Consider the following 14,668-nt stretch of genomic DNA (forward strand, 5'->3'; position numbering starts at 1 on the left):
CTGGGTTTTCTTCCAGCCAGTTGGTTGAATTTTGTTTATTTATTTAGATTCAGTTTGAAATTTTGACAAAAAGACGGCATGGAAAATGTGGAGAATAATTTTGTGAAAACCATTTTCTTTCTCCCCTGCCACTTGATACCCTGGTTCCTATGATTCCGTGCACACAGTGTGAAAGATTCTTTGCTTTGTTACAGAAATCAATATCCCTGAGGAACTGTGGTGCAAGGAGATCAACGCTGACACTGCCATACTGGACCTCCTGCCAACCACTCCATCCATAACTTCCATTGTTACAAGGTTCTTAATACAGCTCCAGAACAGCTGCATTGACACCGCTGCTCAACTCACTAAGGAAAAGCAAAGGTATCTTTCAATCCTCACCCCTAGAGGTGAACCACTCTGACTAGGTAACTTTAGTTACCCATAAATCAACAATTCATCTTAAAACATAGATCCTGAGTCTCATCTCATTTCAGCCATCTGTGTGAGGAGAGCCAGGCCAGACTTCTCCAGTAAGAAAACATAACTCTTACGACCTTGTGCAATGAGGCAGTTAGGGTGAAGCTGTACCAAGGTGTGCTCAGGTGGCATGTAAAGTTGATTTGGTCTTATTTTAGTGTCCCAGACAGGGGTGCTGGAACTAGGGGTGCAGGGGGTCCTGTAGCACCCCTGGCTTAAAGTGGTTTCCATTCTATACAGGGTTTACAGGTTTGTCCAATAGCTTTCAGCACTCAGCACCCTGGTCCCAGACTTACCTTAGGGTAGCTGAGATCCGAATCCAACCTGACCCTACAGCAATCAAGGGATGACTCCATACTGACCCCAGGGTAACTTGTCATGTTACTGTAAGGACAGACTGAGGAGCACAGCAAGATACTTATGGTCCCAACAGGGAACTGCCTTTTTACAGCCAACCTGGGCATGCCACAGACATTCCGTGGCATATAATCCAGAGTGTGATCACAGCTGTACCAGTATGAAGATGTTGACAGCAGTGTAGTTTTCCCATATATTTGGGGTAATAAGTTATAGTGGTGACAGGTATCAGAGGGGTAGCCATGTTAATCTGTATCCACAAAAACAAGGAGGAGTCCAGTGGCACCTTAAAGACTAACAGATTGATTTGGGTATAAACTTACGCCCAAATCAATCTGTTAGTCTTTAAGGTGCCACTGGACTCCAAGTTATAGTGGTGTAAGTGTCTTTATACCAGTGCAGCTGCACCCGGCTAGGGGTTGAACCAATTCATCTATTTAGCAAAAAAAAAAAAAAAAAATCTCGCACAACCCAAAAAATAGTTAAACTGGTACAAAATCTATTGGTAGAACACGCTAGCTCAACCGATATAATACAGCTGCAAACGGATAGAAGAGCATCCACACAGGGGTTTGCACCAGTGCGACTACATTGATTTTTTAAAACCGATTTCAGCTCAAGGAGCGCTTGATTTCAGTTCAGCTGGTACAACCACAAGAGCAAAACTTCCACTGGCTTTAATAGGGCAGGTTGAAACTCTTAGGGCCAGATTTACAACGGTGTTTAGGCACCTGAAGGTGCAAAGAGGCACCTCGTGGGATTTTTCCAAAGTGCCAAGGCAGATTAGGCTCCAAACTCCCATTGTTTTCAATAGTTGCAATGGGAGGTACTATAGGCTAGTGGACACAGAAGACCTGGGTTCTAATCCTGGCGCTGCTGGGGCATGTTGGGTGAGTCCATTGCCTTCCTCTGTGCCTCAGTCTTCCTAACTGTAAAATGGGGATAATGGTACTTAGCTCCAAGAGCTAGAGGTTATTACTTCTTATTATCTGCATCTGTAGGTGCCCAAAGACCGTTGTAAAGCTGACCTTTGATCCTTTAGCTCACACAGCGAAGGGGCTCAGTGCTGGAGATTGCATAGTCTCTCTTTGCTTTCCCCTTGTCTCATCTCTCTGGATGACCGTGCTGCCAACTCACCCTGTTTTACTGCCAGTCTCAGCTTCCCTGTCCGTTTCTGGCCTTTGTGGCTATGGGGAAAAGCCTGGAAATGTGGTCCCCAAGTCTGCCAACTCCAGGAGGTGAATAGAAATGCCTCAGAACATAATAGTCTTTAAATCTTAAGCCAGCCGCATGATTGTTGGAGCCCAGCATGTGTGGGGTTGGCCTAGCTGACGGGGTGTTGTGCTGTCGGGGTAAACATCGCAAAGATTCATGTTCAGAGTTTAAAGACAGAAGGGACTCTTGGATCATCTAGTCTGAGTTCCTGTATAGCACAGGCCATTAGTGTCAGCCAGTTACAAGCTCTAAGACCAACAATTTGTGTTTGGCTAAAGTATCTTTCAGAAAGGCATCCCATCTGGATTGGAAGCCACCAAGGGATGGAAAATCCCCCACTTCCCTTGGCAGTTCATCCCAGGGTTAGTCACCTTCACTGTCAACAGTTGGTGCCATATTTCCAATTTGAATTTCTCAGGCTTCAGCTTCTAGCCATTGGTTTGTGTTCCCTGCTAGATTAAAGAGCCCTTTAGTACCCGTGATTTTCTCTGTGTACAGGTATTAATACAGGCCAAGGGCTTTTTTCACTCAGCAAGCGACACAGCCAGCCAGCGCTGTTTCCGCACGTGGCAAGAACATCAGCCTAGCAGCGCATCATTAAGAGCAGCTTTGGGCTCTTCCTCCACCGACTCCCGTGGAGCTATTGTGCTGATGTGATGGAGAGTAGCGTTTGGCTCACTGTCAGCAGCTCTGCCAAGCATGAAAAAGAACATGAGTCCACCCCCCAGAAATCACAAGATTCCTCAAAAGTCACAAGATTTTTTTAAAATACTGTTATGCTAGAAGGTGCCATCAAGCAGATCTTTGATCTACAGACAATCACAGACTTCCTTAAAGCTGATGACTGTAGGGAGCACCTTTATTTCAGGCTGAATGGAAGGAGCGGTTTACTACCTCTGTGTATAATGATACATGGAAACAATAGAAGACACCACCCCAGGCACTAGGCCACATGGCAAGGCCAATCAGAGAGTAAGCCATGTTGGATGAGGGGTTTCCCTGAGACTGACTGCAAATGTAAAAGGCTAGTGGATTGTTTCTCACACTGTGTGTATGTGTGAGAAGAAGAAAGACAGGGAAAAAAAATCCAGCAGAAAACAAGACAAGTGGTGGTGAGCATGGCCCAGAGACATGGCAGAGACAGAGAGCCTCCAGACTTGGAAATGGTGAGCCAGGGACCTGCCTCCTGCTTGTATGTTTCTGCTGTGTTCAGGGAACCAGGACTTCATGTGCATTCTGTAAATAAATAGGGTTGCACCAAAGAAATACCTGACCTGTATCATCCATTTCTCCTCTTAATGGACACAATCCCACAAAGCCCTAAATGCTGGCTAATTTCTTGGGTCAAAGGGTCAACAATAATAAAGATGGAGGTGCTTTTATTTGCCTCTCAGGGTCAAGATTTCAAGCTTTTCCCTGCAGCTACCAGGGTGGGAAACGTGCTTTTTTAAAAATGGGAGTTGGTTTTCTCCCATGACTCCAGGAGCTGGAACCACAAATAGCATGAGACTCCCAAGAGTTGTCAACTGAGCGTAAGGCTGGAGAGATGTGCTAAATGGCCCACCAGGGCTTGTTCCATCTTAGATTTTTTTTGGCAGTAAAGACGATACCCCTCACGTTGTTCTTCCCTTTTCTCCAGGTCTGTTTCAGCGGAAGAGGTGAAGCACGCCTCTGTGTTAAGTGTTACTGAGAGCGACTTGATCACCATGGCGCTGTTGAACTTCCAGTATGTGCTCGAGGAAGATGGAACCAAGACCACCCACTATAACTTTCTGACTCTGCAGGGGCAAGTGATTCACCGATTCATCAGCGGGAAGCCCGTCGTGAAAGCCCAGGTGAGTTCAGGATGAAATCATGGAGGCGGCGCTTTGCCATAGACTTCAGTGCAGCCAGGATTTTACTCTCAGTGCTTGCTGCTCTGCTGCCTGGCACCTGTGTGGAGTCATTCACACCTGAACAAAATGGGTGCAAACCACAAACAATTCAGAACGCACAGGTGGAATGGTGATGACCGGTGAAAGACCTGATCCACTATGGCCTTTTCCAGATTTACACCTGTTTAGCTCCATTGATTGCAGTGGGGTTACACTGGTGTAAATTGGGGGTAGTGCATTGGCAAATCAGCCCCACTGTGTTTAGACTTAGATTAAAATGTTCAAACATGCCTAAGTGACTTAGGAGCCTAGGACCCATTTTTCACAAGGGACATAGGAGCAGAGCTGGTTGGGAATTTGTTGACACAGTTTTGTTGTTGTTGGAAAATGCCAATTCATCAGGACCAAAACTTCCCATGGGAACATGCTGATTTTGACAAATTGTTCGTTTAAATAAAAAAGAAAATTGGAGAAATGTTTTGAAAATATCAAAACATCTCGTTTCCTCATTTGATTTCTGGTTTGAAACAATTGTGTGTTTTGAAATTATAGTTATTCATTAGTTTAAATTTTAAAAATAAAAGTAAAAAGTCAAAATCAAAATTAAACATTTTTGAAATTATCAAAGCAAAACATTTCAATTGACCCAAACCAAAACATTTTTCTGTTTGTGAAAATTTTCAAGATTTTGAGTTCCCATCTCAATTTGGAAGAGAGAAGTTTTTGAACTCTCAAATTCTCTCAGGATAGCAAAACCATTTCCCTCCCAGGTCTGCTTAGGAGTCTAAATCCCATTGACTTGCAATGATACTTGGGCTCCTAGGGGCCAGATTTTTTAAATTATTTATCAGAGGGGTAGCTGTGTTAGTCTGTATCCACAGAAACAACGAGTAGTCCAGTGGCATCTTAAAGACAGATTTATTTGGGCATAAGCTTTCGTGGGTAAAAAACCCACTTCTTCAGATGCAAGGTTTTTCTTTAGATTTTTTACCCATGAAAGCTTATGCCCAAATAAATCTGTTAGTCTTTAAGGTGCCACCGGACTCCTCCTTTTTTGAAATTATTTAGGCATCTAGGGGCCTATTGGAATTTTCAAAAGCACCTGAGCAGGTAGATGCCTAAGTCCCACTGCAAAACAATGGGATTTGGGCACCCAAGTGACTAAATCATCTTTGAAAATGGTACTTACATTCCAAATCACTTAGGCAATTCTGAACACTTTAGCCTGAACTCCCATTGATTTCAATAGATGATTTTTTAAAATCACATTGGGCACTTTTAAAAATCCAGCCTTAAGAGCCTAAGACACTTTTCAAAATGGGCTGTAGGCTCCTAAATCCCTTAGGTGCATTTTGAAAATTATGCTTTAACCCTTGGAGTGTGCTTCAGGTTTTTTTCTGTACTGAACAATGCTGTACTTCATAAACCAGTTATTAATCACTAACATTTGTTTTCAGACAACTCCGTCCATTACGCTGAACAATGTGAAGACTCTGCACTCCACGAAAGATAACGTTAAAGAACAACTGCGCCAGGTGAGATCAAAAACAACCCTGAGTTTTCCCGCAGCTTCAGACTCAGATAATCCTCTCTCTTTCCCCCACTGTAAATAGCTTTCATAGCCACTATAGGGTCAGAAGGTTGAGTAAATATCCAAAACTTACAGTATGTCCACTTGCCCATTAAGGGCACCGTTCTCTAAACACTCCAGTCATTTCTGGGTGCCTTCAGGATTTGAGTGCTCAGCTTGAGACATTGGAGCAGCACAAAGCGGCCGTAGAGTAGGCCAGGATCAGGCCCATGATGAGCCAAGTGGCCCATCAAGGTCTAGCTTTAGCCACTAAAAAGCACATTTTTGTACAGTTCCTTGGCCACTTGGAGTCAGGGGGGCTGGTTCTCTTCCCTCGTATGCCAGCTACACAACAGTTTTATTCCATTGACTGCCCTGATTTTACTCCTGAATTACGCTGACGTAATGCTCTCATTATTGGTTCAAACACATTTTGAAAGAATTCCCATTATAAAATAATTATTTAGAGAAGGGTGACTTGGGGGGCCGTTTGTTCTCCCTGTCTCATGACACAGGAAAAACAGGATTTTCAATTAAATTAAAAGGTGGCAAATTTAAAACTGATCAAAGGACATACTTTTCCACACAATATGTGGCTATTCTGTGGAACTCATTGCCACAAGAAGTCACTGAGGCGAAGTTAGCAAGATTCCAGAATGGATTGGACATTTCTGTAGATCACAGAAATATCCACAGTTAGCAATAATTAGTGATGACAAAAATTTTGTAAACCTCCCACTCTAGGGCATGAGCCGGTCTCTTACTATCAGAGATCAGATGGGGTCTAGCATGGGGGCAGATTATTTTCCATCTGGGGCGGGAGGGCATTTCCTATGCCTTCCTCTGTGGCATCTGGTATTGCGTGTTGTCAGAGACAGGTGACTGTACTAGACAGACCTGGCATTGATCCCGTCTGGCAATACCCATGTTCCCTTCTGGTAAAGTCCCATAGAATTTAGTACTGATGAAACCAAAGGTCTCTGTAGTGTGATTCCATAGAAACTGGTCTCTAAATCTTTCCAGTTTCATAGAGAATTATATCCTTTTTCCACTGAATGCATCCGATGAAGTGAGCTGTAGCTCACGAAAGCTTATGCTCAAATAAATTTGTTAGTCTCTAAGGTGCCGCAAGTACTCCTATCCTTTCTATAGTTTTTGTCACCTTCCCCTAGAATGCCAAGCAGGAATAGAATTCACACTTGAATTATATAGCAAAATCAAACGTATAGTACTTACATTCTATAGGAATTTTGCTTAGAGGGTCACCTAACTTTACAATCTTAACTATCAGAATGAGATAAAATACGTCATGAAAGTATGTGTGTATTATGAACACATCTTAACGATGAGGTGACTTGATCATAGTCTAAGTACCAACATGGGGAACAAATACTTGATAATAAAGGGCTTTTCAATCTAGTAGACAAAGGTAAACTGTGATCTTGTGGCTGGAAGTTGAAGTTAAAAATGTTACTTCATTTCCTGTCTAACAGTGAGAGTAATTAGCCATTGGAATAATTTACTGAGGGCTGTGGTGGATTCGCTCTCACTAGCAATTTTTAAATCAAGATTGGATGCTTTTCTAAAAGACCTGTACTTCAAACACAAATTATTTTGGGGAAGTTCTGTGGCTTGTGTTACACAGGAGGTCAGACTCACTAGACCATTATAGCAGTCACTTCTGGCCGTAGAATCTAATATTCATTTGTCTTATATATGGCATCTCTAACAAAATTCCTCATAGGTTCTTCACACATTGTATACAATCCCATGGATCATATAAGGCCAGTGTGGAAACACTTAAGGCTGTTTTTCAAAGTTGCTTAGGGGATTTGGACGCTATTGATTGTAATGGAAATTGGATGTGGAAATCCTACAGACAGCCTTTCGTCTCCTGTTGCTATCCATAGGCTGAACCCCTGAGCGTGAGTCTAATGAAACGCATTATGGAAGAGGCCAGTTCAGTGAATGACATTTCCAGAGCACTCTCCACCCTGAAAGTGGCTGCGGAGTTCCTGGCCGTGACTGGAGGGGACCCAGAGCGGCTCCTGACTGAGTATGTCAAAAATGACCTGAAGATGGAGGCTAATGCAAAGCAGTTCAGAGACTTACCGGTAAGAGATTAACTTTGGTTTGAATTCACAGCAATGAAAACGAAGCTCTTTATAATAAATATTCTTTGTTTTCATGCTTTCTACTATACATTCTGAATATATGAATATAGAGTACAGTTTCTTTCCAAAACTATTGTTTGAGCAAAAAATTGTGGTTTTGACTCAATGAATATTTTTGCTTTCTATGGAAAATTTCAACTTTCCATCAAAAAAGAAAAATGAAAACTTTTGAGTTTCCCCCAAAAGTGGAAACAAAAACATCAGTTTTCAGGTTTCTAAGGAAAGGTTGAAATTTTCCACAAAACATTTCATTGAAATGTTCTGTGGAAGAAAACCCGTTCTCTGACCAACCCTACTGTATAAATTCTAGAGCAGAGTAGATTTTTCTGTCAGAAAATGCCGACTTGATTAAACTGAAACAATCTGCAGGAATTCAGCTGACTCCTACCTCCCCAGGTTCTTCAGCTCCTCCATAGCCCCAGGTCAGAATGGGAGGCTCCCAAATCATTTAGACACTTCTGAAAAGATTACCTTGCATTCGTTTGCAGACATGATTGTCTCTTTGTTACATCCCAACACATGGTGACCGGTGCCTTTTGACACTATTGCTATACAAATAAATAATACTAATGAATAATCCTCATGTGCACAGTTTCTGAAAATGCCTGTCAGGTACCATAGAATAACAGGGTTGGAAGGGACCTCAGGAGGTCATCTAGTCCAACCCCCTGCTCAAAGCAGGACCAATCCCCAACTAAAATCACCCCAGCCAGGGTTTTGTCAAGCCTGACCTTAAAAACTTCTAAGGAAGGCGATTCCATCACCTCCCTAGGTAACGTATTCCAGTGTTTCACCACCCTCCTAGTGCAAAAGTTTTTCCTAATATCCAACCTAAACCTCCCCCACTGCAACTTGAGACCATTTCTCCTCGTTCTGTCGTCTGCTACCACTGAGAACAGTCTAGATGCATCCTCTTTGGAACCCCCTTTCAGGTAGTTGAAAGCAGCTATCAAATCCCCCCAAATTCTTCTCTTCCACAGACTAAACAATCCCAGTTCCCTCAGCCTCTCCTCATAAGTCATGTGTTCCAGTCCCTTAATCATTTTTGTTGCCCTCCGCTGGATTCTTTCCAATTTTTCCACATCCTTCTTGTAGTGTGGGGCCCAAAACTGGACACAGTACTCCAGAGGAGGCCTCACCGATGTCAAATAGAGGGGAATGATCATGTCCCTCGATCTGCTGGCAGTGCCCCTACTTATACATCCCAAAATGCCATTAGCCTTCTTGGCAACAAGGGCACACTGTTGACTCCTATCCAGCTTCTCGTCCACTAGGTCCTTTTCTGCAGAACTGCTGCCTAGCCATTCGGTCCCTAGTCTGTAGCGGTGCATTGGATTCTTCCGTCCTAAGTGCAGGACTCTGCACTTGTCCTTGTTGAACCTCCTCAGATTTCTTTTGGCCCAATCCTCTAATTTGTCTAGTTCCCTCTGTATCCTATCCCTACCCTCCAGCATATCTACCACTCCTCCCAGTTTAGTGTCATCTGCAAACTTGCTGAGGGTGCAATCCACACCATCCTCCAGATCATTTATGAAGATATTGAACAAAACCAGCCCGAGGACCGACCCTAGGGGCACTCCACTTGATACCAGCTGCCAACTAGACATGGAGCCATTGATCACTACCCGTTGAGCCCGACAATCTAGCCAGCTTTCTATCCACCTTATAGTCCATTCATCCAGCCCATACTTCTTTAACTTGCTGGCAAGAATACTGTGGGAGACAGTGTCAAAAGCTTTGCTAAAGTCAAGGAACAACACATCCACTGCTTTCCCCTCATCCACAGAGCCAGCTATCTCGTCACAGAAGGCAATTAGATTAGTCAGGCATGACTTGCCCTTGGTGAATCCATGCTGACTGTTCCTGATCACTTTCCTCTCCTCTTCAGAACTGATTCCTTGAGGACCTCCTCCATGATTTTTCCAGGGACTGAGGTGAGGCTGACTGGCCTGTAGTTCCCAGGATCCTCCTTCTTCTGTTTTTTAAAGCTGGGCACTACATTAGCTTTTTTCCAGTCGTCCGGGACCTCCCCCGATCGCCATGAGTTTTCAAAGATAACCAGCAGGATCCCAACTTTTCAAACCAGAGCTTGGCCATTCTACTCAATGAAATATTCATTGAACTGAACTAGTTGAATAAACTGAAACAAAGAAAATATTCTCTCTGTGCCTACAAAAAGCTGTCAAAAGCTGGTTTTGCTCTTCAGCAAACTCTGGTTCCAGGTGCTTAGCCAGTGACTCCCACCAGCTCAGTGGTTTGACATTCTTTAAAACTTTGGCAGTAGCAAGATAACTGTGAAACAAATATAGAATGTGCTCACTTCCGCGATGAGGATTTAAGTAACGGTGTAAAGGCTTTCTGGGTGCCAAGGTCTGGGTAAATCCCTGTCTGTGTTGTTTCATCCCAGGTTGTCCCACAAACCCGGCTGAAGCACATCCTGTCTCTGTGGCAGATCCTGTCAGCAAAGAGATCAGCGCTACTTGTACAAATGAACCAGGTAATGGAGGAACCCACCCCAGTGAGTGCCTGGGATGGGGCTGTGACTAGACTGAAAACTTTCTGCGCAATTGTTTTTAATCAGAAAATTGGGGTTTTGACAAACGGAAGTTTTTCCACAGAAAATTTTGACTTTGTTGCAAAAAGTAAAACATGAAAACTTTCCAGCTGAAAACCTATTCCTCTTTTGGACGTGTTTCTGAAAGCCAGCTGCACTGTGAAGTGGGTGGTGATTTTCAATTGCTTGTAACTCCGCCAGATCTGAACACAGTTTCTTAAGTACAGCAAATGGCACCTGCCTGGCCCAAGGGCCATCCCACTGTCAAATGTCATGCTGCAAGCCACAGATACAATTATTTTAGTTATTGTTTTGTTTTCTGATTAAAAGTCAAACTTTTGTGCAGGAAAATATCCCAACATTTCCCCACCAGCTCTAGTTATGACCAACGTTCTCTGCTCACTTGCTGTGCAGTCCCTCCTCTGCTGCTCTCAGGCTCTATCATTTGGAGTCTGTAAATCTAGGTGCGTTGTCCCTTTCTCAAAGTTGCACTCTAGCTCATCCAGGAGTTATTGTGCCAGAGGCAGGAATCTCTGGGGGAGATTCTCTGGTTCGGATCTGGCAGGAGGCTGGGCTGGATGGGACCTGATGGCCTTAATACTGTTGATAAATTGCATAGACAGTTGTTTGTCCACATCTTGGTTTACGAAGTATATTCAAGAGATCAGTCAGGTTTATTGCTAAAAGTCAGGAAGAGCATAGAGAGATGTCTGTTGGTCTTTCCCTGACCTGAAGAAGAGCTCAGTGCATCTCGAAAGTGTCTCTCTTTGACCAACATACGTTGTTCCAGTGAGAATACCTCACCCACTCATCTCTGTAATATCCTGGGACCAACATGGCTACAACAAACACTGACAGTAATAGCATAGTACTGGAAGAAAGGCTTTGTAATATAGCTGTTTCCGTGAAGCCGTCTTGTGCTGCTGTTGTTCAATTCACTTTACACAGAAGGTGTGCTCCCAGTTACATATTTCAGCAAATAGTATTGATAGGATGGTTTACAAGTTACAAAATGCTTTATACGTCACAAAAATCCAGCCCATCAGCTTGTGTCAGTTCCTTAACTTGTTGTTCTGTATCTTCCCTTACTTTGTTTTGGATACTAGTGTTCCAGGTACTGGTCCGGCTTGTACTGGGCACAACATTAATGTATTTTGCGTTTGGCAAGTTTCTTATTTTCTAATGCCAAAGCTGACTTCAGTTTTGCAAAGTGTTATGGGATACTTAGCACGAGAGAACAGGATTATAAAAAGACAGACAATTCAGGCGAGGTAACTGCTAGAAATGTATCTACAATATAATGTTCTATTGATATTGTGTGTTTAATGCGTTGTGGTATCAATATTGATAATGTGAGATGGATGGACAGACATTAGTCAATAAAAGCTATGAAAGTTTTGCTGGCTACAGGGACTGCAGCACTGGCCTGAGGTCATGTGCAGAGCCACCTGCTCCATCCCACCCCAGGAGCATCCCTTATGCATAGGGCAGAAGCAAGCGTCACCAGGCTACATCTGCTCTGAGCCAAATGAGGAGACTCTTCCATTAGGCACATCCTCAACTGCTCTGTGCATGGGGCATCCAGCCACTCCTGCAGCACCTCTGCACTTGCCCCCACTGACACTGTGCTTCTCATTGCAGAATCCCTTCTTCCTGATAGGCAAGGGCTTCCATGACGAGCTGACTGGCCAGGAGAGGGAGGAGCTGACAACTGCGCTATCCACTGTCAATATTGAGTTCTTTATCATTGAGCTGCACGAAATGATCACAGTGACATTGGAAAGCTACAGAAACAGTTGGAGGTAACATATTTCTCTTGTCTGTGAATATGGGAAGGGCCTCTGCACGAACATTTAGATCCAGATGAAAATTTTTTATTTTTTTTTACTTTTAATTTGGAGCAGGCACAAACCACTTTAGATATGATTCCCTATTGATTTAAGAGACTTTGTGGATATGTCTGGTTGGTTGTTTTTTTTAAAATGCAGGTTAAAAGATCAAGGCAAATGTAGGGGAAGAAACCCAGCCTCTTAAAATTGCCTGTATATTACTCGTATGCTGTATTAAAAGGGAAAGGTCAAATCATATCACATATAAAAGGTCATTTTCCATAGATCTCCAAGTCTTCTAGAATTGGATAACATGCTTGGCTAGAGATTCTCAGACTTTCCATACTGCAGAACTAGAGGGGCTTAGAGAAGGGCAATGAGAATGATCAGGTTTGCGGAGAAACTACTATGAAGAGAGACTGAACAGATTGAGGTTGTTACCTAGGAATAGAGGAGATTGAATAATGGTCTATAAAATACTGACTGGTCTAGAGAAGGAAGATCAGGAGGCATCTGTTCTTCTACTCCCATAAAACACAAGAACGAAGGGATGTTCAATGGAATTGAAAGGTAGGAAATTCATAGGGAATAGTTTTTTACATGGCTTGTGGAACTCACTGCCACATGAAGTCATTGAGGCTGAGAATTTTGTAAGACTTAAGAATGGATTAGGCATGTCTATGGATAATAAGAACATCCGTTGTTGTTGATAAAAATTCTAGCAGGGATATTAAATCTCATTCTTTAGGTAAGGGCTGGAGTTTTGGAATCTTCTATTCCTTATGACTCTTTAATGCTTTGTTTTCTTCCCCAGAATTATCTCCAGTACTGGATAATTTCACCCACTGCTGTTTAAGAGCACACTGTTTTGCTTAAAAATTGATGGAAGGAAACGTTACCTCTTGTCTGACAACTCTTGACTATTCACTAATTGAGGCTTTAGAAACTTTACATGTAGGGCTTTTTTGAATGAAAAATTGAGTTTTGGACTAAATGTAAATTTTCTCAGAAAGCATCTGCCTTCCTCAAAAAAATTTGGTTCAGAAAACCAAAAATTGAGACTTTTTCATTTGAGCCATCAACATTTCACTTTTCAGCAGTGTTGAGCTGAAAATGTTTCCTCTTTGTTTGGTTTTCAGCAACTCATTTTCAGGTTGGGGGGGTGGGTTCATTTTTTGACAGAAAGTCAAAACTTGCTGCAGAAAAATACCCCACTTTATACCATCTGAAGTGACCAACAGTGTGAAAGGGAACTCAAGAAACTGGGTGTGCCTGTCAGACTTGGCACTTAGCCTTTCCGAACCAGTGTCCTGAACATTTACAATTTGGTTTTCTTTTATGAACAGGATAGTGGAGACCTTTCAAGAATATTTAGAAAAAGAGGGAAAAGAAGAAAATTACATTATGAATCTGACCAGCGCTGTGAGCCCGGACCTTCAGCTGAAGAAGGTCATTTCAGTGTGGAAAACTGCCATGCTAATCAACAAAACATACGCCCGCTCCTACAGCCAAGGGTGAATGGGTCCGTGAATTGTTTCCTGTGGATACCAAAACCAATTACTGCGCCCAGCCTGCTGTAATCCACAGATTTAGGAAGTAGAGTTTCTTTAAGAAGAAAGTCTCAAATCACCAGGCCGATGCATCACTTGAATCAAAATAGGCCTTCAATCGGATTGAAGTGGTGCCTTGGCCTGGGCATTTGAGTGGAGATGTTATGGGCATGACCAGCTATGTGAGTGTTGCTCTGCGTGTTGCTCTCTGCAAGCAGGTGAATTTCACCCACCGAGAACTACAAATGATGGGCATGATTCTCGTGCCACTTAGGCCTTGTCAGCACGTAGTGCTTTAACAATACCAGTACAGAGAAGGGGAATAAGCTATACCTCTGTAAGTGCACTTAGCTATAAGGAGAAGCACTGAAGCCTAGTGGGACTCAGGAGACCTATGTTCTGTTCAGTAAAGTGGGGGAAATGATACTGATCGGTTTCATAAAGTGCTGTGGCATCTGCAGATGAAAAGAGCCAGATGCTATTGTACTGGTGTAATTGACCCCAGCCAAAATATAGCTATTTTGATAAAATGATCACACTCCTCACTGACATGGTTAGACCAGCACAACTTCCAAGTGTAGGCCAGGCCTTGCACTGGAGTCAGCAAGGCTGGTTCTCAGCCTGGCTACTCCTGCTGTCATTTGCGCCTGAGCAAAGCACGTGTAAAATGCCACCAAATCAGAAAGGTCCTTTGCAGCCACGGTGCCCTCTCTTGGTGCAAGAATGACACAAGATGCAAAGCAGAAGAGGAGAATTCCCCATGGATAACAGGGCATTAGGCCCCTAATTTTTAAAAGTCTGATGAATTCTCAGCCAGGGATTCTCAGACTTGGTCCGAATCGCCCTCCATTATAATTCTAGCTTTTTACTTGTGCTTTAGTAGATGGAATCATCCCCAGTTCTTTCGGGCAGTGTCATGGCATGCGCCGTATCACTGACTACATGATCACAGTGGTCCCGTCTGGCCTTACAGTCTCAGTCTCTGCTCAATACTTTGCAGCTACGTGAAAATTAGGTGTTAGGAAACTATAGCTGCAAATATTTTTTCTGTCTTGCTTCAGTGCAGACATTTCCCTCTGCCTCTCA

At 43.2% G+C, this 14,668-nt stretch overlaps 1 protein-coding gene across 1 annotated transcript in view; it reads left to right on the forward strand.

Annotated features, from left to right (window-relative positions):
* LOC141989671 (E3 ubiquitin-protein ligase rnf213-alpha-like) overlaps positions 1 to 13,968 on the forward strand; it is a 174,349-nt gene extending 160,381 nt beyond the window's left edge. The window contains 7 exon segments of the mRNA XM_074956604.1: positions 195 to 363; positions 3,671 to 3,866; positions 5,363 to 5,440; positions 7,386 to 7,589; positions 10,057 to 10,146; positions 11,845 to 12,005; positions 13,379 to 13,968. Of these exon segments, the coding sequence (XP_074812705.1) occupies positions 195 to 363; positions 3,671 to 3,866; positions 5,363 to 5,440; positions 7,386 to 7,589; positions 10,057 to 10,146; positions 11,845 to 12,005; positions 13,379 to 13,550 (1,070 nt within the window). The 3' untranslated portion in view covers positions 13,551 to 13,968.
* The last annotated feature ends 700 nt before the right edge of the window (positions 13,969 to 14,668 follow it).

This window comes from Natator depressus, chromosome 6 (assembly GCF_965152275.1).
Source record: "Natator depressus isolate rNatDep1 chromosome 6, rNatDep2.hap1, whole genome shotgun sequence".
NCBI lineage: Eukaryota > Metazoa > Chordata > Testudines > Cheloniidae > Natator > Natator depressus.